The sequence below is a fragment of the Pipistrellus hanaki genome, assembly GCF_964339955.1.
Source record: "Pipistrellus hanaki genome assembly, chromosome: 16".
Classification (NCBI taxonomy): domain Eukaryota; kingdom Metazoa; phylum Chordata; class Mammalia; order Chiroptera; family Vespertilionidae; genus Pipistrellus; species Pipistrellus hanaki.
The window spans coordinates 7,507,291-7,532,001 of NC_140518.1; the positions used below are offsets into that span (position 1 = coordinate 7,507,291).

A 24,711-nucleotide genomic window follows, 5' to 3' on the forward strand; every position below is an offset into this window, starting at 1 on the left:
GAGAGCAGGTGTGAGCAGCTTCCTGCCCGCCCGGTCAGAGGCCGCTGCGGAAGGGGGAGAAGTACAGAGCCTGCGATTTGAGTTCACACCGACGCAGTCACCTAGACTCCGCCTCCTGATCTGTACAAGGCACTTCTCTTTTAAAACTACATTTTTATAGGTTTCCGAAAGGAAGGGAGAAGGAGAGAGCCATAGATACATCAGTGATGAGAGAGAATCATTGATCGACTGCCTCCTATACACCCCTGCTGGGGAGGTGCCCTGGCCAGGAATCAAACCTAGACTTCCTGGTTCATAGGTTGACGCCCAACCGCTGAGCTACACTGGCCAGGCCAAGGCACTTTTAAAAAAATTTTTTAAATCCTCATTTGAGGATATTTTTTTCATTGATTTTTAAAAAAAAGTGGTTTAATGATTGTGTTAGACATATGGCAGGCAAGATGAACATATGTTTTTTAGAGTATATTTTTATTGATTTCAGAGAGGAAGGAAGAGGGAGAGAGAAATATCGATGAGAGAGAATCATTGATCAGCTGTCTCCTGCACACTCCTGCTTCCAGCACACTGGGAATTGAGCCTGCAAACCAGGAATGTGCCTTTGACCAGAATCAAACCTGGGACCCTCCAGTCCACAGGCTGACAATCTATACACTGAGCCACACCGGCTAGGGCAGTGGTCGGCAAACTCATTAGTCAACAGAGCCAAATATCAACAGTACAATGATTAAAATTTCTTTTGAGAGCCAAATTCTTTAAACTTAAACTTCTTCTAATGCCACTTCTTCAAAATAGACTCTCCCAGGCCGTGGTATTTTGTGGAAGAGCCACACTCCAGGGGCCAAAGAGCCACATGTGGCTCGCGAGCCGCAGTTTGCCGACCACAGGGCTCTCTGGGTAGCAGTGTCCCATCTGCCTTCGACCAGGCCCGCCTGGCGCACTGCTGTGGCCCTAGCATTAGCCTTGCGCCTGCACAGAGAAGGTGCAAGATGCATACGTGCTGAAGGAATGAGCCAGAGGACTGATAGCCCCTCCTCCCCGCACCCCTCCCCCCTCCCTCTGCCCTTGACCGCCATTCAGCTCCCTGCCCCCCAGCCCCTGGCCAGGCACCAGCTGGACTCAAGAAGGAGGAAGGACATTTACTAGAGACAAACACTTTATTAACATGAAGTCTGGCTACAAGAAGCAAGTAGAGGCTGAGACTGAACAGTTGAGCTTCCCTCTCACCCATCCCATAACCCCCCTCCTCTTTTCCCGCCCACGTTGCCATCCCCATCCCCGCGCAGCCAGGCAGGTGCACCACCATCTGCACGGCCCGAAAGGGAGGCGGAGCACTGGCCCCGGTGCGGGTGGTGTCCCAGGCCTACGGGTGTCCGTCCAGAAAAAACAAGAGACACCCCACGGGCATCAAAACATGCCCCCCGAAGTCTTAAGAAAAATTAGATTACCCAACAAACTTGTGGGACCGCAGGGTCAAGCCTCCAAGCCCAGGCCGCCTCCGCCGGGCTTCACGCCCGTGGGGAGGGGCCGGGAGGGGAAGAAGGCCTGGCGCTCACACGCCACGCCGAAGCCGGCGAGGGAGGGATCGAGGACACAGCTGCGAACACGGCTGTTTAAATATTAAACAGGCTGTCTGGTCTCCCACGCGGGAGAGCTTCTGATGCTTCCAGGGGCCCCGAGTTGGGGTACCGTCGGGGTTGGGGGGTCGGTGCCCACCCCAGTCATCGGAGTTAATACTTGGTATTTACCTAGCGACCTCCCAGTCCAGGGGACAGGAAGTCAGGAGTTTTCTCTCTGCCACAGACAGAACGACACTTGGAGGTGGAGGGAAGGGCCCAGGAATCGGAGACTCCGTTCCGCTCTTCCCTGTCTTTAAATATTAGGTTTAAATAAATAATAAATAGCGATAAATACATTGGGGGGGGGGGGGTTCGCTCAGGGCTCCGAGGAGAGGTAGCGCAGGACGCGGAGCGCCAGCTCCAGGAAGCCCTGCAGGTTGGAGGCCACCAGGAAGGCCCCTGCCCGGCGCTGGAAGGCCGAGGTGAAGGTGAAGGTGAAGGTGGGCATCGTGCCCTGGGTGGCCGGCACTCCGGGGGCCATCCCCAGCTCTTGCATCTGGGGGGGGGGGGGAGAGAGAAAGGACAAGATTAGCCAGCGCCCTGCCGAGTGGGCATGGTTACCACAGATCATGAGACAGAGCCAGGGCCCGAACCCAGGCCTCTTCGGAGCTCCAGTGACCCCACTCCTGCCCTCAACTAGGGGAGCGTGGGAAGGCCAGCAGCAGGAGGGTCCCCTCACCCCCCAGGTTGCCAGCACGACCTTTAGGGACCAGCTCGGTCTAGGTCCCTAACGCCTGCCGCTCCCAACCCAGGCTCACCTGCTGCCAGATGTTGGTGGCGAAGTCAGTGATGTCCAGCTGCAGCACGTCCAAGGTGGGGCCCACCCCGGGGGGGCCTCCTGCCAGGGCCTGCAGGAGGCTCTGGTAGAAGAGGAGGCCACTGTGGAGCTGCCCCAGGCAGCCTGTCTGGGGAGACGGAGAGGGAGAGTCAGCGGGTGCTGCTGGGGTGCTCCCCTCAGGGCCCCAGCCTGGAGCCTGGAGGTGGGGGACCTTCCAGATCACCCTTCCCCTCCCCGCCCTCCTCCCCCTCAGACACTCACCAGCTGCAGGGCCTGGCTGGAGCAACTGCCCAGGGGCACCTGGGGGATGCTCAGAGAGTGCCTGAACAGCACCAGCTCCTCGGGGTGGCACAGCTGGTGGGTGGCACACTGGGGACGAGAAGGATGCTGAGTGCAGGGGACTTAATAGAGCCAAGCTGTCCCCCAATCTCTCTGAGGCCTCCCCCTGCCTCCATGTCCTGCCAGGCTCCTCAGCCCATCCTGCCCTCCACTTCCATCCCGGCTCGGTCCCCAAGGTTCTCTCCCCCAGTTTCTTCCCGCCTTTCAGGGCTCCCCTTCTCCTACCTTCCTTCCCTGTCCCGTGCTTCTCTGCTCCCAGGCCCTCCTGACGCCCCCGCCCCCCATGCACACACACGCTTCCCTTCCCCTCCCTCCGCGGTCTCCTCGGTCCTCTGCCCGACCCCCCTGGGCAGCGTGTGTGTGCCCTCCCTCCTTGCCGCCCGCCCCTCACTCACCAGCCTTCCCTGCAGGGCCAGGACATCCGCTTGGATCTTCCTCGCCTGCTCTAAGCACTTGAGCAGGAAGGTCTCGGGCAGGTGGTGGGCAGGGCCCAGGGGAGCCGCTTCATGCACCGTCCAAAGTGCACTGTGCCAGAGGAGCAGCTGGAGGGCTGGGAGCGGGCGGACGGGCTCAGGAGCTGTCCTCTCCGCTCCCACCAGCACCCCGTTCTGGGGACTTAGGGACCACCAGCCCCTGGACCCTTCCAACCCCCCGCCCCTGCCCCAGGCAGGCAGATCCTGGGCGGGACACTCACCCATCAGCTTCATGGGCTCTGGGCAGCGGGTCAGCAGAGTCTGGCTGGGGCTGCAGGCTCGGGCTCTGTCCGGGACCAGCTTTGAGGATCTTTATACCTCAGCCCATGGAGGCCCGGGAGGAAATACCTGCCACTGAGGCTTAGTAATAACTTCCCAGGATTTATGCAAATTTATTGTCCTGGACAACAACAAGGGGGGGTTGAGACAAAATGCTGTTTGCGAAAGTTTTGTGAAATTGTGGAATCCCACATCCTTTGACCTCGGGGCCCCCTCACACTCTCTTCCTCCCCTTTGCCCCACCCAGGCCCGAGCTGCTGTGGGGTGTTTGAACAGGGCCCCGAACAAAGGCTGAGCCGCCGATCCGGAGCCTTGGAGGCTGGAGTTGGACTGCTCGGAGCCTGACCTCTGGGCAGCCCCACCCTCTCTCCTGGCAGATCTGTGGGGCAGCTCGCTCTGCCACTTTCCCGTGGGATAGTCAAGCCACCTGCTCTCGGCACCTACATTCCGAGAGGGGAGAAGCTAGTCGCCCCCATTTCTACCCCCAAACGCCCACGGCCTTCCGGAATCCTCCCCCGAGAGCCCAGGGGCCGGGGATTACGGACATTAGGGTCTTGCCTCCTGACCCTCTGCACGGCTTGATGGCCAGCATCCCAGGCTCCTGCCTGCACTGATTAGCTGGGAACTCCCCAGTCCCCCCCATGACTCATCCCTTTAAGCCCCTGGAATCCTGGCAGAGACCAGAGGAAACCGGATGCCTGTCCTGAATGAAGCAAGACCCTTTCGAGGCTCTGGGTTCACCTAACCCTGCCCTTCCTCCTCCTCCCGCACCCCCTTTCCCGAACAGGGTCCCAGGGCTTTGGAGTTGGGGTCTGGGATGCGTGGCTTCCCAGGCCGGGTGCACTGCCAGCCAGAGCGAGGGTGCTGCCCCAAGGCGGAGTGGGCTGCGGGTGAGAAAGAGGAGCTGCCCTGGCTCTGAATCCGCAGACCATGCCATGTTGGGACTGGAAGGAGCCTAGGAGACACGTCTGACCTCAGAGAGCTTAGGTGTCTTGCCAAGGAGCAGAACTTAGATCTGCCCTGTGAACTGGGTCAGAGAGGGAAGTGCCTCATCCCGGGTCATGTTTTACAACCGGGGCCTCTGCCTTGGGCCAGAGAGCTTTCCCCAGGCCGAGGGGCCTACCCAGGGCAGTCTGACCAAGCACACCACGGCTGTCCATTTCTGTCCATTTCTGTCCCAACTTTCTCTGAAATGTGCCTGGGAACAGAGGAATCCTCTCCACCTGAGGAGTGGGTGTGTCTCATTGGGTGAGGTCATTTCTGCAACAGGGGTGCCCCCTGCTGGTCATAGCTGGCAGGGTCTTCACCTGCTGATCTGTTCACATCCTGCCTCAGGGACCCTGTTCCTTGTGGAGCAGGCTCCCCACCTCCACTTTCCCGTAGGCATTCTGCCACCGTGCACTGGCTGCCCCCACTCCATGGGCGGGGGGCTGGGAACTCACATTGACAAACGCGACCCCTCAAACCTCCGGAGGGGTCAGCCTGCCTTGGTCAGTGTGCCGAGTGAGCAGAGCTCGCTACACATCGTCCAGTTCCTCTCCATAAGCCCTTCTCCCTTTTACAGAAGACAGATTCGACCTCAGAGAGCTTAAGTAGCTTGCCAAGGAGCAGAACTCTTAACCATCAGGTCTCTTAGCCAGCGTCTGGCCTTCCTCACTCATGACCACGCCAGTGCTAGACCCAGACTTTTATCTGCACCTGCAGTCCAAGTGTCAGATGTCTGGTTCAGAAAATCATGTGACTCTAAGAAGGGTGGCCGGAATGGTGAAAGGACTCAGGATCATGGTTAAAGAAAACAGGCTTTCTCACCTGGGGTGGTCCCGGGGCTGGAAAGGGACCGGAAGTGAAGGCCACAGCCCGTTTTCAGCTCAACAGAAGGAAAGTGCTTTCTAACAGTGTGAGATGTTGAAAGATGGAGTGGGCTGCTTCCAGAGGAAGTGATGAGCTGTCGTCCCAGGAAGTGTCAGGTCATACATCCCATAGGGAGAAATCTGAATGCTGGCTGGCAATTATGTCAGGCACCTTCTCTTACACTTTCGTCATTTCTTTTTCTTTTTTTTTTTTAAATAATTTTTTATTGATTTCAGAAAGAGAGAGAGAGAGAGAGAGAGAGAGAGAGAGAGAGAGAAACGTCAATCATTGATCAGCTGCCTCCTGCATGCCCTCTACTGGGGATTGAGCCCTCAACCCAGGCATGTGCTCTAAGTAGGAAGTGAACCGTGATCTCCTGGTTCATGGGTCAACGCGCAACCACTGAGCATGCCGGCTGGGCTACACTTGTCATTTCATCTGATCAATCTGGCGGTAGGATGTGGCTTGTTCTCGCAGACAAGGGGTGGCCTTGGAGAAGCAAAGGGCCTTGCCCAAGGTCACAGCCAGGGGAGAGCCAGGCAGACCTACTTCCCAAGCCCCCGTGGCTCCCATCGCGTCACCTTCCTGCTCAGATGGATAACGGTTCAATCCAGACTCCTGCCCAGCTCAGGGGAGAAGAAAGACCAGGTAGAGAGAGGGGAGAGAGGCGAGAACTTGTCACTGACCACGCACACACAGGCTGAGCTAGACCCAAACAATCATATGGCAAAAGGTCTGGCTCCAGAGACCCCGAGTTACCCATCCTTCCAACTTCCCAAAGGCTCTCCCAGGTATTTCTCAGTGTCCGGAGCGGGCAGCCACGTCCCCTCCTCATCCTTCCTGCTTTCGTCTGGCACCGGGTGCGGAGCATCTGTGTCCCGGCTCCGGAGTAATCATTTATTGCAGTTAGTCAGTGGGCCAACGTACGTACGCCCTGAGTTAAGAATGGGCTTTCCATTTTTAAATGATTGGGGGGAAATAGGACAAATAATATTTCATAACACATAAAATTGTATGAAACTCAACCCCCAGTGCTCATAGACAACATATTTGCATATTGTTTATAGCCGCTTTCAAGAAGGAAGGAAATGAGTAATTGTCACAGACCATATGGCTCACCAGCCTAAAAATGTACTATCTGGCTCTTTAAGAAAGCTTGCACGCCATGTATACGGCAACGTGTGCAAGGAGACAGGCAGAGATGTTCGCTGCAGCATGGCTTGTAACGGGAAAGGCTGAATAAACTGTGGCCCATTCATACCACATATGCCTCCCTGCCACCCCCTGACAAACTCAGAGAGTTTTCTCAGTGCCTGGGACAGTGCTGGGCTCGTGTCAATATGCTTAGACCTCAAAACCAATACTGAGCCAAAACCAGTTTGGCTCAGTGGATAGAGCTTTGGTCTGCGGACTGAAAGGTCCCAGGCTCGATTCCGGTCAAGGGCATGTACCTGAGTTGCGGGCACATCCCCAGTAGGGGGTGTGCAAGAGGCAGCTGGTGGATGTTTCTCTCTCATCCACGTTTCTATCTCTCTATATCTCTCCCTTCCTCTCTGTGAAAAATCAATAAAACATATTTTAAAAAAAACACCAACCCCCCCCCCAATACTGAGTGAAAAGAGCAAGTTACATTCATGAGATACATCATTTACAAAGATCTAAAGACTCAAAACAATACCACATATATTTTATTGATTTTTAGAGAGGAAGAAAGAGAGAGGGAGAGAGTGGTAGAAATACCATCGATGAGAGATAATCATGGATCGGCCACCTCCTGCACGCCCCTCACTTGGGATTGAGCTCGTGACCCAGGCATGTGCCCTTGACCGGAATCAAACCCAGGACCTTTCAGTCTGCAGACCAAATCTATCCACTGAGCCAAACTGGCTAGGGCTGTGATCGGTAAACTGCGGCTCGAGAGCCACATGCGGCTCTTTGGCCCCTTCGACAAAATACCAAGGCCTGGGTGAGTCTATTTTAAAGAAGTGGCATTAGAAGAAGTTTAAGTTTAAAAAATGTGGCTCTCCAAAGAAATTTTAGCCCTGACTGGTTTGGTTCAGTGGATAGAGTGTCAGCCTGAGGACTGAAGAGTCCCAGGTTCGATCCAGTCAAAGGCATGTACCTTGGTTGAGGGGAACATCTCCAGTAGGGGGTGTGCAGAAGGCAGCTGATAGATGTTTCTTTCTCATCGGTGTTTCTTTTTTCTTTTTTTTAAATATATATTTTATTGATTTTTTATAGAGAGGAAGGGAGAGAGATAGAGAGTTAGAAACATCGATGAGAGAGAGTCATCGATCAGCTGCCTCTTGCACACCCCCTACTGGGGATATGCCCGCAACCAAGGTACATGCCCTTGACTGGAATCGAACCAGGGACCCTTCAGTCCCCAAGCCGACGCTCTATCCATTGAGCCAAACCGGTTTCAGCTCTCATCGACGTTTCTAACTCTATCCCTCTCTCTTCCTCTCTGTAAAAAAAAAAAAAAAAAAAAAAAAAAAAAAAAAATATATATATATATATATATATATATATATATATATATATATATATATATATATTTAAAAAAAAAGAAATTTTAATTGTACTGTTGATATTTGGCGCTGTTGACTAATGAGTTTGCCAACCGCTGGTCTAGGGCAAAACAATACTATATTTTGTAGCAAAGGTGTAAAAACAGAAGCTGGAAGGCTACCCACTGAATCCATCAGTGTCTGCCTGGGGAAGGAAGAGAAGGGCCTGGGGAATGAACAAGATGGATTTCCAATTCATTGGCAATATTTTCACTTGGGTTAAAAACCTGACACAGCCGAGACTGGTTTGGCTCAATGGATAGAGCGTTGGCTTGGGGACTGAAGGGTCCCAGGTTCGATTCCGGTCAAGGGCATGTACCTTGGCTGCGGGCATATCCCCAGTAGGGGGTGTGCAAGAGGCAGCTGATTGATGACTCTCTCTCATCGATGTTTCTAACTCTCTATCTCTCTCCCCTGATTTTTATTAAAAAATCAATAAAATATATTTAAAAACCTGACACAATAACAAAATGCTAACATTTATTAAATGCAGGTGGAAAGTACACGGGTGTGGCGAGCTGCTCCAGCGTTTGGACAGGTTCTCAGACTAATGAGAGGGCACGGTCCTCTCGTGGCAAAGCCACGTGCAAGTCCCAGCACAAATACCGCCGGGGCTATAGCCGTGAGCTTGACCTTACGTCCGAACCTGTGGTCCCACGTGCCTGAGTGACATGGGCTGTGGGAGGGGCAGCAAGTAAACAAACCTGGATCAAGTGCAGGTAATTAGGTAGATTCCAAACCCAGGAGAATGTTGTAAACATCTTGACCACGCCCTTACTTTGCCTGGTGGAATCTGGCTATAAAATAAAGACTCAGGTTACAGCCCGTGGCGCTCTCTCTCCATCTGGGAGGGCGGCGCCCCAGCTTTATTCTTTTAGTCTGACTTTTCTAATCCTTCATCCGAGAGGGCGGCCCCGCTCAGGTTCTCCCGTGGCCAGGCTGGCGTGACTCACGTGGGTATTTGTTATGCCATTTTTTGTATTTCTCTGTTGTTTTCCAATTAAAAAAACAAAACTGGAAGCAGGACAACACAAAGGGCGCTCCAAGCATAAAAATGACTGCTTCTCCAGGGGAAAAAGCCAAGCTGATGGGGATGAATTACTGAAGGAAGTTCTGGACAGCGGAGCAGACACAGGTGAGCAAAACCCAGGACATCATGTCAAACGACTTCAAGTCTACCCGCTCCAATCCGCTACCAAGGAAAGAAAGGGTCCGAGGCACTTTGGGCCAGGCACAGAGTTTAAGAATTGTAAATAATTGAGAGGATGGGCATCATCAGGAAGACTTTTAATTCCTATGAGACATGCTAAGCAAGTAAGAAAGCCTCAGGGGCTGCATCTGTCCTCTGTACACAAGTGCCCTCATCAGATACTCAAAAAGGAAGTCACTTTCCGAGGTCGGGGAAAGTGGTCGAGGGCCAGGCCAGCCTCATGAGGACAAAACTAACCCACCAGCTGCGAGAGCCGCAGATGGGCTGGAAGAAGGCAGCGCCTGGCGGAGGGAGCCTGATCTTGGCGTCTCGAGAGGCAGTTCACTTCCCACCGAAGCCCGGCCAGGATCCGGCATTGGAGAAGGACATGCCCGGTGCTCACCATTAGTCCTCCGCCCCGTTCTTCCTGGGAGGGGATTAAAGGTCTGTTCCGTTTTTTAATTGGCCGGTAAAATGGGGAAAAGGATTAGAATCCTTAAAATAAAAGTTTGGGCTCTGGCAGGTATGTCTCAGATGGAATGCCCTGCCAGGCACCAAAAGGTGGCAGGTTCAGTTCCTGCCCAGGGCACATACTCAGGGTGTGGGTTCAACCCCTGGTATGAGGTGTGTGCCGGAGGCAACCAGTCAATGTTTCTCTCTCTCAAAACAACAAAAACAAAAACCATCTTCCACACTGACATTGGGGGAAGTGGCATTTCACAAAGCAAACTTTTTTGAACTTGAGTACACGGGGAGGTGGCAGAAGCATAAAGGAAATCGATGCCAAAGCACTGACCAAGGCTGGGTGGGACCAGGCGCCAAGGCCAGGCACCTAAAACATGCCTTTCATGGAAAATAGGGATGTTAGGGGATGAACACAATGTCCCGTTTCCAACAAACAAGACTTTCTGGAGCCCAGAGTGCCCTCCACTAGGGAGGCTGGGAAGACACTTGCCCTGCTCAGAACAGCTCACACACCAGATGGGAAGGCCCTCACACCACCTCCCTCTTCAGGAATTACTTGATTACGAGTGGTCTGGAAGCCAGGGGGCGAGGTCGGGGAGCCCAGGGGTTGCGTTCAGAATCCCTCCAGAGGCAGGGTGAGCACGCAGACAGGAATTCGGTTAAGGAGGCAGAAAACCCCAACGCATGTGCAGTTGACAGAACTTGGCAGGAACAGTGTGTATGAGCAGCGATGACCCAGGGGCCGGCGGAGAACACGGGTTACTCAAACGCCCCACGGGAGCCCTGCTGGCGGCGGCAGGAAGACGGAGACGCAGGCTGGCCTTTCCCCACCACCGCAGCTGGGAGGTGAGCCGGGGCCACAGGGGGCCCCCTCCAGCCGCACCTCTGCCCTCAACCTGCGGTTGCCCAGAGGGAGACCCTCCTCTTCTCTGCAAACCTCCCGTCAGGCTCGCCCTCCCCTTGGTCCCTGGAAGTCTAGATTCCTAGATCCCAAATGGAATCCTGTCAGATGTGGGAAAGGAGACAGAGGTTTAGGGATCTGCCCAGTTAGATACGAAACAGAGTAAGCCCGGGCCTTCTGACCCAGCTGTCTCTTCACCCTGCCCTGGCCTTCCTCATATCCACTGCGTCCTCAGATCACACTTGAGAAAGGAACAAACCTGGGCCTGTCAACATTGCAGGCCCAAGAGCAAGCACAGCCATTAACTGATGCACAAAGAGCTTTGGAGAATTTTTTATTGTTTAAAAATCATAATTGAAGCTTCAAAAACATACAATCCAACCCGTGTCCCAATTCAAGTCCTCTGCTCCCCGGAGGAGAGCACAGGTCTCTTCCCTCCCACCTCGATGCCCACACCACTAGCCAGGACCCTGCCCTGGGAGGCCGCCTGCCCGCCCTTGGCCCTCCGTGTGCTAAGTCATGGGCTGGGGAGGGGCCCTGGGGCGAGGTGGGGTGGCTGGCTCTACGTCCCCGCCCCGCCCCACAGCACGCAGTCTGGGAGCTGTGTGTGGGAAAAGGGGCAGTGCCCTGGGCAGGGGACCCCAGGGGAAAAGAGAAAGAGCCAGTCCCCACTCACCCCACCCCTCCCCAGCCCCCCAGCTCAAGGAAAGCTGTCGTCGTCATCTTCTGCCATCTCCTTGGCAAACTCCAAATCTTGCTGCTCTCGCTCTCGCCGTTCCTGGGCAAAGAGATAGCGTGAGGGCTGCGGCCTCTCTCACTCCTCCAGACACCCCCCCGGCCAGGATCTGCCTGGCTCACAGCTGCCCAGACCCTCCAGAAACCCCCTTCCGTTGTGAAGGGAGTTCTGTCTCCCGGTCTTCCCCCCGCAGAAGGCAGCTTACCTCTGCCGACTCCAAGTCCTTGTTGTAAGATTTGGGAGGAAACCTCATGGCCTGAAGCGGAGTAAAGAGAAGAGGGCATGGTGAAGTGGAGGCATTAACACACATTTACTTCCGTGTACCAGGCACCAAGACACAGTGAGGCAGGCTGTCAGCCTCCAGTTTAGAATAGCGAAGGAGCCAGGCATGGAATGAATTACTGCAACACCATGTGGTGATGCTAGAGAGAGAATGAGGAGACTCGGGGGTAGAAATGACTAACCTCTGGGTTGGACAGGCAGGGGAAAGGCAGTGAGGGGGGAGAGGAGGAATGGACTGGTTGTGGGAATGAAGGAAAAGCAGTCCGGACAGAAGATGCAATGTGTGAAGAGGTCTGTCCTGGGTTCAGTGGGGGAGGAAAAGGAGACAGGGGCCTGACCGCTGTTGCTCAATGGTTAGAGCGACAGCCTGTACACAGAAGGGTAGTGGGTTTTCTTCCCGGTCAAGGGCATGTACCTGGGTTGCAGGTTTGAGTCCTGGTCCTGGCCAGGGAGTGTGCAGGAGGCAACCCACTGATGTGTCTCTCTCACACCCAAGTTTCCCCCCCAACCCCTCCTCTTCACTCTCTAAAAAACCAATGGGAATGTATCCTCAGGTGAGGATCAACAAAAGAAAAAAAAAAAAGGGAGGGGCAGAGGGAAAGAAGGGGGGTAACAGTGGGTGTCCTGGAGCATGGCTTTTGCCCAACTGTAAGCAAGTGATATCCCTGGATTCCAGCTGGAAGACCAGGAACAAACAGAAGCCAACAGTACAGGCGCCTAACTCAGTGCCTGACACAGGATAAGGGCTCAACAGCCTTTGTGGGACAAATACCAGCCTGTCTTTTACACAACCTGGACTTCACTCGGTGCCTGAAGATGGTGATTTCATTTAGTCTCATCACCCTGTGAGCAGGCAGGACAGGCACCCTGCTTCCCCGAAAATAAGACAGTGTCTTATATTTTTTGCTCCCAAAGATGCGCTAAGTCTTATTTTCAGGGGATGTCTTATCTTTCTATGTGCCAGGTCTTATTTTCGGAGGATGTCTTATTTTCGGGGAAACACGATAGTATCTCACTATCAGCTTCACTGGCGGAGAAACAGCCTCAGAGAAGGCAAATGACTCCAATTTGGAACCAAATCTAGAACCCGAAACTGCGCATCTCTGTCCTCCTCGGCAGCTAGACCCCTTACAAGCAATAAGAGGTGCTGCAGCCCCATGAGCCAAGTTCCGTGTCCCCGGAGGCCCTGTCCTCACGGTGATTTACAGAGACGGCTGGGAACTGGGGCCGCCCACGCCCATCTTCCCCGATCGGTGTGAGGGGCTGTGTCCTGCCAGCTGGCGCCTGCGGCCGGCGCCCCTCACCTTGACGGACATGTTGTGGATGTCTAGGCAGAAGGAGATGCGCTGGTGGAAGGCGAGCTGGGGCTCCCGGGTGGAATAGATGTCGATCATCTCCTTGGACTGCACGTAGCCCTTCTCGTGGTTGATGCTGGCCTCAATGACGCCGTCCCGGATGGCCTGTGGCCCCAACGGGAGGAAGGTCACCAAAGAGCCCGCCGTTCTCCAAGTCCTAGAACATCCTGTCCCATCTCTGTCTTCCCTACACTCTCCCACATGCACTCACACACACACTCTCCGGCTGCTTCCTGCAAGACTGGCCCCCCTAAAAAGAGGCCACTGCTCTACCCACACCCCTCCTTGGCCAACTTCCGCCCACTCCCATCCCCTGAACCGAGGCAGGAAGGTGACAGCTGCGGCCCCTGGACAAGCCCACCTTGGCAACAATGAACTCGGCGTCCTCCGGGCTGTCCAGCTGCAGCTTCTGGGCGATGTCAGCCAGGGAGATTCGGGAGTAGGAGAGGCTGATCATGCGCACCCCTGGGAGAGAGAGGAGTGGCAGGGTGGGCAGAGCACAGGCCCTTCACCGCCCCTGGACACCCACAGGGTGGTCCCCGTCCCTGGGTCCTGCTCCTCCATGGCCCCTTGACCCGGATGCACACCTGTCTTAATGACGTTGTGCCGTAGCCGGATGATGAGGGTGTAGGTCCCATCTGCTTGGAACTTCTCCCCAAACTGATCCAGGACCTGGTTGAACTTGGCCAGGTTTCCTGTCCTGACAGCTGCAGGGAGGAAGAGGAGTGGGTCAGCGGATGCAGAGGACACACACAGCAGAGGCACAGGCCATGGGTCTGAAGCGCTGGGAGGGCACTGGCTTACCTTGGGTCAGAAGGAAGTAGGGCATGAGTGAGCGCTTGAGAGATGGCTGACGGAACTGCAGCCGGTCCGGGATCTCCCCCAGCAACAGCTCCACCACAATCAGAAGCTTGTGCACCTGGCAGAGTGTGACACGGGAACACAGTGGGCAGGGAGTCCCCCAGGTGGAAGAGAATGAAATGGGGCTTCAATTCAGTCAGACATCCTGGGAAACGGGGACACGGCACTGTGATTAGGCCCAAGGAGACAGGACACATCCCTGACCCTGCGCTGGGCAGGGAGTCCGGGCTCCGCCCGTGGAGTCAGGTCTGGGAACATTGGACCCTCTGACCGCACTTCGCCCGTGCCATTCCCTCCGGCCAGTGGGTGTGCACACTGCTCTGAAGTGGCGATGCTCTAACCCCCCAGTAACTCGAATGCGACTACACTGGGAAACAGTCTTTAAAGAGGTCATTAAGGTAAAACGAGGTGTCCTTTAAGAGATTAAGATACAACCATGCACAGGGGAGACCATTCGAAGACACTGGAAGAAGATGGCAGTCTACGAGCAAAAGAAAGGCCCTCAGAATCCAACTGCTGACCCCTGACCTTGGATTCTGGCCTCTGGGCTGTGATGAAATACGTGTCTGCCATGGAAGCCACCAGGCTGTGCTCCTTGGGAAGGCGGCCTGAGCAGACTAAGACGCCATGGACGCTGGTGAAGCAGCCCGGGGTCAGAGCTGAGCCATGAGAGCAGGAGCACCCAGGAGAGCATGTGGCTCCTACTTTGGATGAACAAGCTTCCAGAGTGTTCTGCTGTGGACTCCACGGTCACCTAGCTTCTCTACTGTGCTCTCTACCCCATTCCTTCCCGTCTCTCCCAAGGCCTCGACCTTTCTGCTCAAGTCGGGAAGCTCTCCCAACTCTGCTTCTTTCCCTCAAGCAACCATACCACCTTTCCTGCTCCCTCACCAGCAGTCCACGGCCCTCACTCCAGCTCTCTGCTTCTTCCTGCCACCAGGCTCCACCACAGAAAACATGGAAACCTTATTCATCTCCAGTGAAATCTGGTTTGAAAACACTGCTTTACCTTTCAACATCTACCCCCAGTACGTGGACGCGGCCTGTATGTTCATCACTCATTTTTAGTTATTTTTACAAGGAACTTTAGTGTATGTCCAGTATGGTAAGCAATCTCACGTTCTGCACATTGTGAAAAGCCATTCCTTTCTGTGAAAATTCTTCCCATCTTTCAAAAACCAGATAAAATTTAACATTTTTCTTTAAGACCTCTTTAGTTATTTGACCAAAATCAAACCTTCCTTTTTATGAACTTCTGAACAGAAAACAACCCAATTCTCCTGCCACACTGACCTTATCATTGTGTTTTTAAAAAATACATATTTTTATTGATTTCAGAATGCTATAACCTAGCATTTTCCCACACTGCTCCCAATGGCACCGAAGGGACCAGGTAAGAGCCTGAGTTTTACCAACAGTCCATGCCGAGGACTGGAATGACCATAAGGAGTGCTAGGAATCAGGACCCTCTACCTCTCTACCAAGCACACTCTGAACGTAAACTGCCAGAGGTGCAGGTGGCGTCTGCTTACTGTGCCCTGGACAACGCTGTGCACAGGCATCTGCCACCTCTGGGATAACGAAGACTGAGGAGCCTCCCTGGCCCTGCACAGGGAAGCAGAACTAGAATGTCATCAGATGAGCAAGTAGTGAAGGGATGAGAATTGCTGCTCACAGTCTGTTTGAAGCCGACAGCTGTGTGCTGAGGGGCCTTGCGAAGGGCATTGGTCATCGTTCTCCGGGCCTCTGAGTATTCCAGCTGGATGGCTTTGATCCGCCCTGGGGGGAGGAGAGAAGAGGGGGTCCAGAGAATGGCACCATCCAAGCCCTCTTGCAAACCAGAGTGCCGAATGCATCTCTAGCGCCAGGTGAGCCGGAGGCCCTGTGGCTCACCTGTGTAGTAGAGGTACCTCGCCCACTCGTTGTTGTTGGCCTGCTCGGGGAACACGGACTTGGACACCAGCTTCTCCGCCTGGTCGTACAAGCTGTAGTGTAGGTAGTTCCGCAGCAGGAGGTTCAGCAGGGTGGCCTGTCCGTCTGGGTCATGCCGAAGGGTGGCTGTCCGGAGCCGAGCATGTAAGAAGCTTCAAGAGGGAAAGAAAAAAATGTCAAGTCCCTTCAAACTGCTTCTGACCTCCTCCTTCTTTCTCAATTCCTAAAGACGCGACACAAACCGCCTTTCTGATTATTCACAGAATATTTAATGAACTATTCTAGGTCCACAGAAAGGACAGCACTCTGCTCTCGGAGTTTGGATTCTGTCGGGGAGGCAGAAAATGATCAGGATGAACAAGTGTATCATGCTGCCTGGAGAAACCAGGGTAAGTCAATGCAGAAGGTGGGGAGGATGGGGCTATGATTTTAATATGTTTGTATTGATTTCAGAGAGGAAGGGGGAGGGAGAAAGAGATAGAAACATCAATGAGGAGAATCATTGATCGGCTGCCTCCTGCATACGCCCCTGGGGATCAAACCTGCAACCCGGCCTGTGTCCTGACCGGGAATCGAACCAGGACTCCTGGGTCATAGGTCAATCACTGAGCCACGCCGAAGGGCACCACTGCAGGCTTTAGAGTGAAATGTTTTCTAACCTGTCATCTACTCTTTAGCTACCAATCAGCCCTCCCTTGATGTGGGGTGAAGGGAAGAGACTGGGGGGACAGTTCTTAACCAGCCTTGGTCATCTGTTTCTTCTTCATCTAACATCATTCTCTTTTAGCCCCTCCCATGGCAGGGCATGTTAAGGACATGCTAACGACGACCCCATTTCCTGCTGGGCAATTACATCTACCAGCTTATCCCCCTCCGCAAGCCAGCTCTGTTGGAGGGACCGACCACAGCTCCGCCTAAGGGCCGGACTGAGACCCTGGGCCCTGTACCTGCGCACCACGTCCAGCTTGTCCAGAAACTCATAGACCCGGGCGTGGTAATAGTAACACTTTGCAGCCAAAAGGTCCAGGGCCCGGCGGTTCTGAGTGCTGATCTTCTGCATCAGATCATCAGAGATCTTCTGTGCCTGGGGAGGCAGCGAAAGAGAATTAGTTCCTCAGAAAGTTAAACATGGAGCCATCATATGAGCCAGCGAGCAATTTCTCTCCTAGGCATATATCCAAGAGAACTGGAAACATTTGTTTACATAAAAATTTGCACACAATGTTCACAGCAGCATTACTAATAACCAAAAAGTGGAAATAACCCAAGTGTCCATCCACCACCCGATGAATAGATAAACCAAGTGTGCTATATCCATGCACATTATTCATTAAAAATGGAGTACAGATACATGCTACAACATGGATAAAACTAGAAAACATCATGCTAAGTGGAAGATGCCGGACTCTCTTATGGAAAATCCATGAGACAGATGAGGGCTTGTCAGGGGCTGGGTGGGGCGAGGGGAATGGCTACTAATGGGTACCGTGGTTCTTTTTGGGGCGATTAAACTGGACTGGAGCTGGTGATGACAGCTGCTCCATACTGTGAATATACCAAAGAGTACAGTACACCCACTGTGCTCCTCAAAGGTGAATTACATCTAAAAACAACCAATTGCAAGGAAAGGAAAAACCCCCCGAGAACTGAGGGGTGGGACCTACCATTTTTCTTTCCCTTTTTTTAATCTCACCTAAGGATGTTTCCCCTCATTGATATCATTCCCCCCATTAATTTCAGAGAGAGTGAGAGGGAGGGAGGGAGGAAGAAAGGAGAAGAGAGAGAGAAACATCAGTTGTTTGCCTCCCACACCCACCCCGACCAGGGCCAGGGATCGAACCTGCAACCCAGGCATGTGCCCTGACCAGAATCAAACCCGCGACCTTGTGGTGCATGGGATGAGGCTCTAACCCACTGAGCCGTACCGGTGGGCGGGACCTGTCATTCTTTGGATGTGCTCTTGTGACAGTGGCTATGACTGACAAGAAGCTGGTCCCAAGTGGAGGAAGTGGTGACATATAATACCCAAAATGAGTTGTTCAGGCCCCTAAGAGGCTACCTGCCCAAGCCAGTGTGGCTCAGTTGGTTGCAGCACCATCCTGTGCACGGAAAGGGTGCCGGTGTGATTCCCGGTCAGGGCACACACCTAGGCTGCACGCTCCATTCCCAGCGGGGGGCATGCTGGAGGCAGCCGACTGATGTTTTTATCTCATCATGTTTCTATCTCTCCCTCTCCTTCCTCTCTCTGAAACCAATAAAAACATATTTAAAAATAAAAAATTTAAAGAAAAGTGTGAAAGCTTACTATGTACAGATTGTGCTAATTATTTTTAAATATACTATTTTAATACCAACAATAATCTTGTAAATTAGGCATTGTTTTCCCCACTTTACATACAGCTAAGGGAAGTTAATTTGCATAAGGTACAGCTGGGATTTGAACACAGTTCTTTCTGCCTCCTCATTTCCAACTTTCCCCCGAAGAACCCACTGGACTGGTATTGTGCCGTGGCCATGCGCACAGAATGACCACTGCAGGAGTTGTGGGGTCTTTCCTGACTGCGGGGTTAGGTGCATCCCCGGGGGAGAGCTGGGGTGGCTGATAACCCAGGGACTGCCTCCGTTTTTCCACTAGAAGCCATCTCTCCCCAAACCCGGCCCGCCCGGGCCCCGTGGATCACCCCGGAAACCAGCACCTCCTTGTAGCGCTTGCTGCTCATGAGGAAGATGACCACGAGGAGCTGTAGGTAGGCTTCCACTTCGGGCAGGAGGGGCGCCGAGGCAGCTTTTCCTGTCCGGGGACGGAACTGCAAATCGGCTTCCGTGTCCATGGGCTGGGAGAGGACAGGCGTTACCGTGGGAAAGCTCAGTCGCGTCAGTCAACCAAAAATGTGTTAAGCGCTCACTGTGTATTCAATGGATGCCTAATACAGGCCAAGATTTCCCTCGGTGCTGGGGATAAAAAATGCACGATGACGCTCTCTTTCTCAAGGGAGCCAAGGGGCTGGCCCTCCAACAGAAAAGGTTACAAGAGTGTGACAATTTCACAGAGGGCAATGGGGACAGAAAGGATGCGGTAGGACTCTCACAGAGCTAACAATCTTGGTGGGGAGAGTAATCCACTGCACCTGGAACTACTTACAAATTCTACCGTCAGGGTTTAATAAAGTGATAGTTTTAGAGATGAGATCGATAATAATGAATCAAAAAACACTTTTTTTGGGTGGGAACAAAAGAAATTTTGGGGAAATGTGCTTATACATAGTACTTATTTTCAGCTTTAGTCACCAAAACTGGAGTAATGTGAACCACTGAGCAACACGCTCAAAAAGTGTAGGCGAATTTTGGGATATAAGGTTAAAAAACACCCCAGTGGCCTGGCGCTGTTCCCCTTTCCCTGACAAGAGATTCTTTATCATCCCACTTCAAGGAGTTTTCTGAGCTTTCACACCCATGGAACAGACTGTGAGTATATAGAATTTTTGGTGGTTGAAGGTCAATGTTTTAGGGAGATGAAGGTGGCGGAAGGGTCAGGATCTGGACTGTGTGCCATGAATAATAAGAGCGATTTCCCAGCCAGAAAGGAAAAGGAGGGGCCTCTCCAGGCAGAGACCACTACCCCGATCAAACTTCCTTCCTGGCATTCACTATGAGCCAGGCACCATGCGCTTTACACATACTCCTCCCCTCCACTGGCCCCAAATCTGTCCATCACATTCAACCACTGAAGAAAATGAGACACAAGGAGGTTAGGATTCAAATTTAACTCTACCTCCAAACCCTGCGCTCTAGACCTCTGTTTCACACGTCCCCATAGTGAACCTCAGAGGCAAAGAGGCGGGGGCACCTTCTCCTAGGACAGTGGTCGGCAAACTTATTAGTCAGCAGAGCCAAGCATCAACGGTACAACCATTGAAATTTCTTTTGAGAGCTTAAAACCGACTTCTGCACATGGACCACCAAGTTTCAATCACACTGTACATGGGCGCCCACATGTGGTGCTTTGTGGAAAAGCCGCACTGAGGGGCCAAAGAGCTGCAGCACTGTCCTAGGACAATGGAGAGGCGATCCGACTGGAGGAGAGGTCTGTGCTGTGGGCAGTGGGAAATGCGTTTGGTGGGAAGGTTCCGGATTCCCAGCTCCGGTCCCTCACTCGGAAGAATGACACTACAGGGCGGAGGACGGTGCCCTTGGCCATGGGCCATGGCTACTGAAATGGGCCGCCATTTCTCTGCTGCAGCAGGTGACAAGACAGGGCTTTAGGACGTGCCTGGCTCACTCACCTCTTCCAGAAAGGGAAGCAGGAAGTCCCGAGTGGCGCTGTTGGAGGTGAAGAAGCCATGCACAGCCTTGTACAGAACGTAGTGGTTGAGGCGGCGGGACGTGGAGGGCAGCATCCGCAGGGCCCTCAGCACATAGCGGGGCTCCTTGCCGGAAACGGCCTTCTCCAGCTGCTTCACATGCTCCTTGATGTCTGCGAAGGACCAGAGAGAAAGTGTCACTTCCAACTCTCTCTATCCCTCCCTTACCCCTTCCTCAAAAGGGCAGAAGGTGGCCAATCACCTCTCCTGCCCTCACAGGGCTCAGCAATACCTGTGGATGCCATACAGGGATTCTAAGACCTCACCACGTGCCAAAGAAAAACAAAGCTGGGGTAGGGAAAGGGGTGGAGATACGAAGAAAAAAGAAATGATGAGAAACAAAACAAACTCATGGATATTTATCAGATCTCTGAATAAGAGAAGGCTTTCCAAATGTAAACAGTGGGAGAAATCACACACACACACACACACACACAATTGATGAATTTGATTTCAATAAAAGAAAAATATCTGCAAATGTGACCAAAGATGCATATTCTTATTCTACAAAGACCTGTATAAATGATTAAGACAACTCTGGGGCAAACAGGACATTTCTGCTGGTATAATGTAAACCAATCCAGTTTTTCTGGACAATGCCTATCTCAAACATTCACCCTTTCCACTCAAGCACATTGATTCTAAACTGAAGAAAAAACTAGAAAGGCAGATTAAAAACTTGGGCAAAAGATGACTGCTGCATAGCTATTTATAAAAATAAGAAGCTGGCCACACTTAAATGTCCAAGAAGGAAATGCAATCTACTAGTCATTTCTTCATCAACTTTGTATACTTAGCATAGGGTGCCTAGGCCACATTAATAACGTGATATAATGATAACAGCTAGTGTGTATAGAGGGTTTACTACGTGTTCATCATGTGCTGGATGCAGTTCTAAGCATCTTCATCTTCACAACAACCCAACCAAGTAGATACTCTTCCTCTCAGGGAAAGAAACTTAAAAGCACACCAGATCACCTGTTATTACGCTATGCCTGTTCCAAACCATACATATAACTCGATTTGAATTATATAGGAGAGCAGCTTAAAAATTCACTGGAAAAAATGGGAACCCTGGTTGACCCCCCCTCTCCCTCCTGCTACACTTTTAGACTTCTCAATTTTTCCAACATTTCTACAATGAACACGAGTTACTTTATAATAAGAAGGTGAAGTATTTGTAACAAACACGTACATACTTAGTAGGTAATGCCAGCAGCCCCTTTGCTACTGGCTATCATTATTTTAGGTAAAAAGGTGGATATTAGCTGCTGAGCCCAGTGAGCAACCTACTTAAGAGCAGGAGCTGATGTAGTCAGCACGCTCACCCCCTCAAAACGCCACCCAGAAGCATAACTGCGCTCGCTTCGGTGTGTCGGAGCTAGTTTCTCATGCACTTGGGAGAGAAAACCCAGGAAACTGTCCAGTCCCACTCGATCGGAAACCGGGGGAACAGCAACAGGCTCAGTGAGAAAGGAGAAACGTGACCCGGGAGGAACCAGAGCTCACTGGGAGGAGAAGGGAGCTCCGATGGGAGGCGAGTGTTAGGAAACTCACAGGCGATAGCTACAAAGTTGAAAGTGTGTCATGGATTTCTCTTTAGAAACAAGAGTGGGAGGAAGGGCTTGAAGGGAGAGGAAAAAAGAGATGGGATCGTTTGGACGCCTTGGATTACAGAGAGGAGGAAGCAGGATCCTAGGTAGAAGGGGCTCTTTCAGGGGAGTTTGCTAAGGTAGCCAGCACAACAGAAGCCTTTGTACACGCTTAAAACAAGTGCCGGTCTTCCACCCGCGCCCTCCTGACCCCCTTTCACACACATAAACACAAACAGTGGTTTCTGGAGGGATCAGTCGTACACACGGGCGCCACAGACCCAGGATGTAAACGTGAGTTAGGGGGGAGGACTAAGGAGGAGTCTACACGCCCAGGGGGACCCAGTCCTGGATGCAATGCCGGGCGGGGTGGAGGCGTGTGGCGAGGGGGAGTCCTGAGCCCGGAGTGATTGGGCTGGGGCTGGGAGTGTCAGGGTAGTGGGGGCGGGAAGTTTTTTTGGGGGGCGATCCTTAGGAGCCAGGGGCGGTGGAGGCTGCGCTGGGGACCCAGAGAGAAGCTGATCACGGCCCGTCCCCGGTCCAGACTTCCGTACCCTCCAAGGTGATGGTGTCCAGCTCTCGCTGGGAGTGCTCAGTGGCCGCCGCCGTCTTCCCGTCGGCGTCCCCCGTGGACCCGCTCCCCGCCGTCGCCTCCTCTTTCATCTCCACATCCTGGGGGGCCGGGGGCACCGGCGGTTCCTGTTCCCCTCCGCCCGGCGGCGGCTTCGCCTTGTCCGCGCCGCGGCGCCGCGCGGAGCCCTCCTGCTTCATGGCACACGGGGTCGCGGCCTAGTCCGGGGACTGAGGCCGGGGCCTCGCGTGAATCCCCGCAGCGGAGAGCTGGAACCAAGTCGGGCCTGCACACGAGCGCGGGATCGCTACGGGCCGCACGATGACGGAGCAGCAGCAAACCCTTTCCCAGCGCGGGGCCTGCTGGGAAACGCCAGGCCCGCTGGGCCGAAGGCTGAGTCCACGAAGGCGAGAGAAATCAACAGCCGAGCGCAGGATGGGGGCGGATCGGCGAGAGAGGCGAGGGGAGGAGCCTGTTTGGGTTTGCGGTGCTTGCTTTGCAGTATTTAAAGGTTGATTTTCTTCCATCTTCCTCCGGAGTGCACTTCTGTGCTTGCCCACGAGAGGTCCCCACAGGCTCCAAGCTGGGCTTCTTTGGACTCGGCGCCTCCACTAGCGAGGAGTGCGCAGGACCCGTGGGAGCGCGGGGCGTGATGACGTCACCAGTAGCCGGGCAGGTTTCTGCCCAAACTCTGCTTGCCCCCGGCTGAGTCGCCTTCCCGGTCCGCGGATCCGCGAGGCTCACCTTCAACGGCTGCCCCGTGCGTCCCGCGTGAGGGAAGAAAAGCTGCGCAAGAGGGATGTGGAGCTAGGCTGTTGGGCTTAAAATAAAACCAAACTATGGGATCCAGCCTTTTAAAATTTTTTTTTTAATTTTTTTTATCAGGGTTTTTTTTTTATCAGGGTTTTAGCTAACGCAGAGGCATAACAATCTCTGCAGCCTGGGAGGGTGGACAGGGGTAGAGCGCATTGGCGTACAGTCGCTCCAGTTTAATAAAGTGTGGGTCCGCTCTATATGGCCCGGCGCTAGCGCACTGGGGGGCGCCGTGGTACCGCATCGCTGCAGAAGGCGGTCTGCTGGAAGCCGTGCTCCCTGCCGTGTGCTGTGAAGGAAAGAGGTGGAAGCCCCTACTGGCAGAGGCTTCAGGGAGTTGTGGGCGTCCAGACTGTGGTGAAATAGGGACCAGAAATAATAGTGTATCTACGGAGAGCCTGAGACTCCCCCAGGGAAAGGAAATTGGATCAGAAGTCCTGTCTACTTATTTTACAAAGGAATCGCCCAGGGATTCTGCAGGAGATGGATACATGTCCTAATTTCCGAAGACAAAACAAAAACTTCCTTGGAACTTGTATCTCTTCCATAAATGGAAGTCCTGAGTTTTAGACCAGGTCAGACCACACAAGACAGTCTAGCTGTCTTGTAAGGTCCTAGAAGACAGAGGATATATTTTCACTATCTTCTCCTTTAAATTTATATATATAGAAAAAATTATTTAATTTTAAAAATATTGATTTTAAAGAGAGTGAGGAAGGAGGAAGAGAAACATCGATTTGTTGTTCCACTTATTTATGCATTTACTAGTGACGCAGTGCTAGATTTTTTCACATTGAAAGAAAATTAATTAGGAGGTGGCCTGCAAGGTGGGACTGGGCGAGAGGGGCCAGACATGCCCTGGAGCCAACTTCCCTGGCCTCTCCCCAGTGTTTTTGGAGTGAGCAGGGTCCCTCCGGCAGGTAGGGTCCCTTGGCAGGTGGGGTCCCTCGGCCTGGCCTGTGGGGATCAGGCTGAAACTGGCTCTCTGACATCCCTCCAGGGGTCCCGGAGTGCGAGAGGGCACTCTGCAAAGTTGCTGTCGTACAGGGTATGAAACACAAACACAAGAGTTCAGTAAACCAGAATTGGGCGGCAGAGCCCCAGCAACAACATAACCCATGGCGGAAGGTGGAATCGCGCAGCTGGCAAAGAATTGGGTTCCCTCCTCTCTGTTTTCGGGGTGCATCACCCAAGGACCTCCGCTGCCAAGCCACTGCAGCTTGGCAGCTCCTGCATTGAGCATCTGCCCCCTGGGGATCAGTGTGCATCAGCGACCAGTCAGACGATGGGAGGGACACTTAGCATATTAGCCTTTTATATATATATATATATATATATATATATATATATATATATATATTCTTGTATGTTCCCTGACCAAGGATCAAACCTGCAACTTTGGTGTATCCAGTCAATGCTCTAACCAACTGAGCTCTTTGACCAGGGTTTTACCACACCCTTTTCATACTATTGTACCAAGGAGCTCATGCACTAAACAGCCACTTGCTAAATGGGAAAATGTGTGCTCCAGTTTTAGGGAACATGCCTTGACCAGTTCTTCCCTAACTATCCCCCTTCTCCGAAGGGCTTGGGAATGGATAACAGGACTTTTGAGTCATCACTGGAATAAACTCATTAAAGCCTCTTCATAACGCCATATCTGTAACTGAAGGTGGGCAAGAATGGCAAAGGAAGAAAACAGGTGAGCTTCATTGTTCATCTTTATGGAGTTACCCTTCCAGATAGT

The 24,711-nt window shown here is 52.9% G+C and overlaps 2 protein-coding genes across 2 annotated transcripts; both read right to left on the reverse strand.

The window, feature by feature from the left end:
- Positions 1-1,542: 1,542 nt before the first annotated feature.
- Positions 1,543-3,517, reverse strand: CSF3 (colony stimulating factor 3). The gene is made up of 5 exons (XM_084861859.1): positions 3,428-3,517; positions 3,129-3,283; positions 2,656-2,763; positions 2,375-2,521; positions 1,543-2,112 (listed from the first exon to the last, which is right to left on the reverse strand). The coding sequence occupies exons 1-5, from the start codon at positions 3,438-3,440 to the stop codon at positions 1,933-1,935; spliced, it is 603 nt and encodes a 200-aa protein (XP_084717985.1). The 5' UTR covers positions 3,441-3,517; the 3' UTR covers positions 1,543-1,932.
- Positions 3,518-10,782: 7,265 nt separating this feature from the next.
- On the reverse strand, positions 10,783-22,593 carry PSMD3 (proteasome 26S subunit, non-ATPase 3). The gene is made up of 12 exons (XM_084862257.1): positions 22,135-22,593; positions 19,911-20,101; positions 18,324-18,461; positions 16,575-16,711; positions 15,589-15,779; positions 15,371-15,474; positions 13,639-13,753; positions 13,422-13,541; positions 13,196-13,299; positions 12,784-12,939; positions 11,403-11,453; positions 10,783-11,239 (listed from the first exon to the last, which is right to left on the reverse strand). Exons 1-12 carry the CDS (start codon positions 22,349-22,351, stop codon positions 11,162-11,164), a joined length of 1,602 nt encoding a protein of 533 aa, XP_084718383.1. The 5' UTR covers positions 22,352-22,593; the 3' UTR covers positions 10,783-11,161.
- Positions 22,594-24,711: the final 2,118 nt, after the last annotated feature.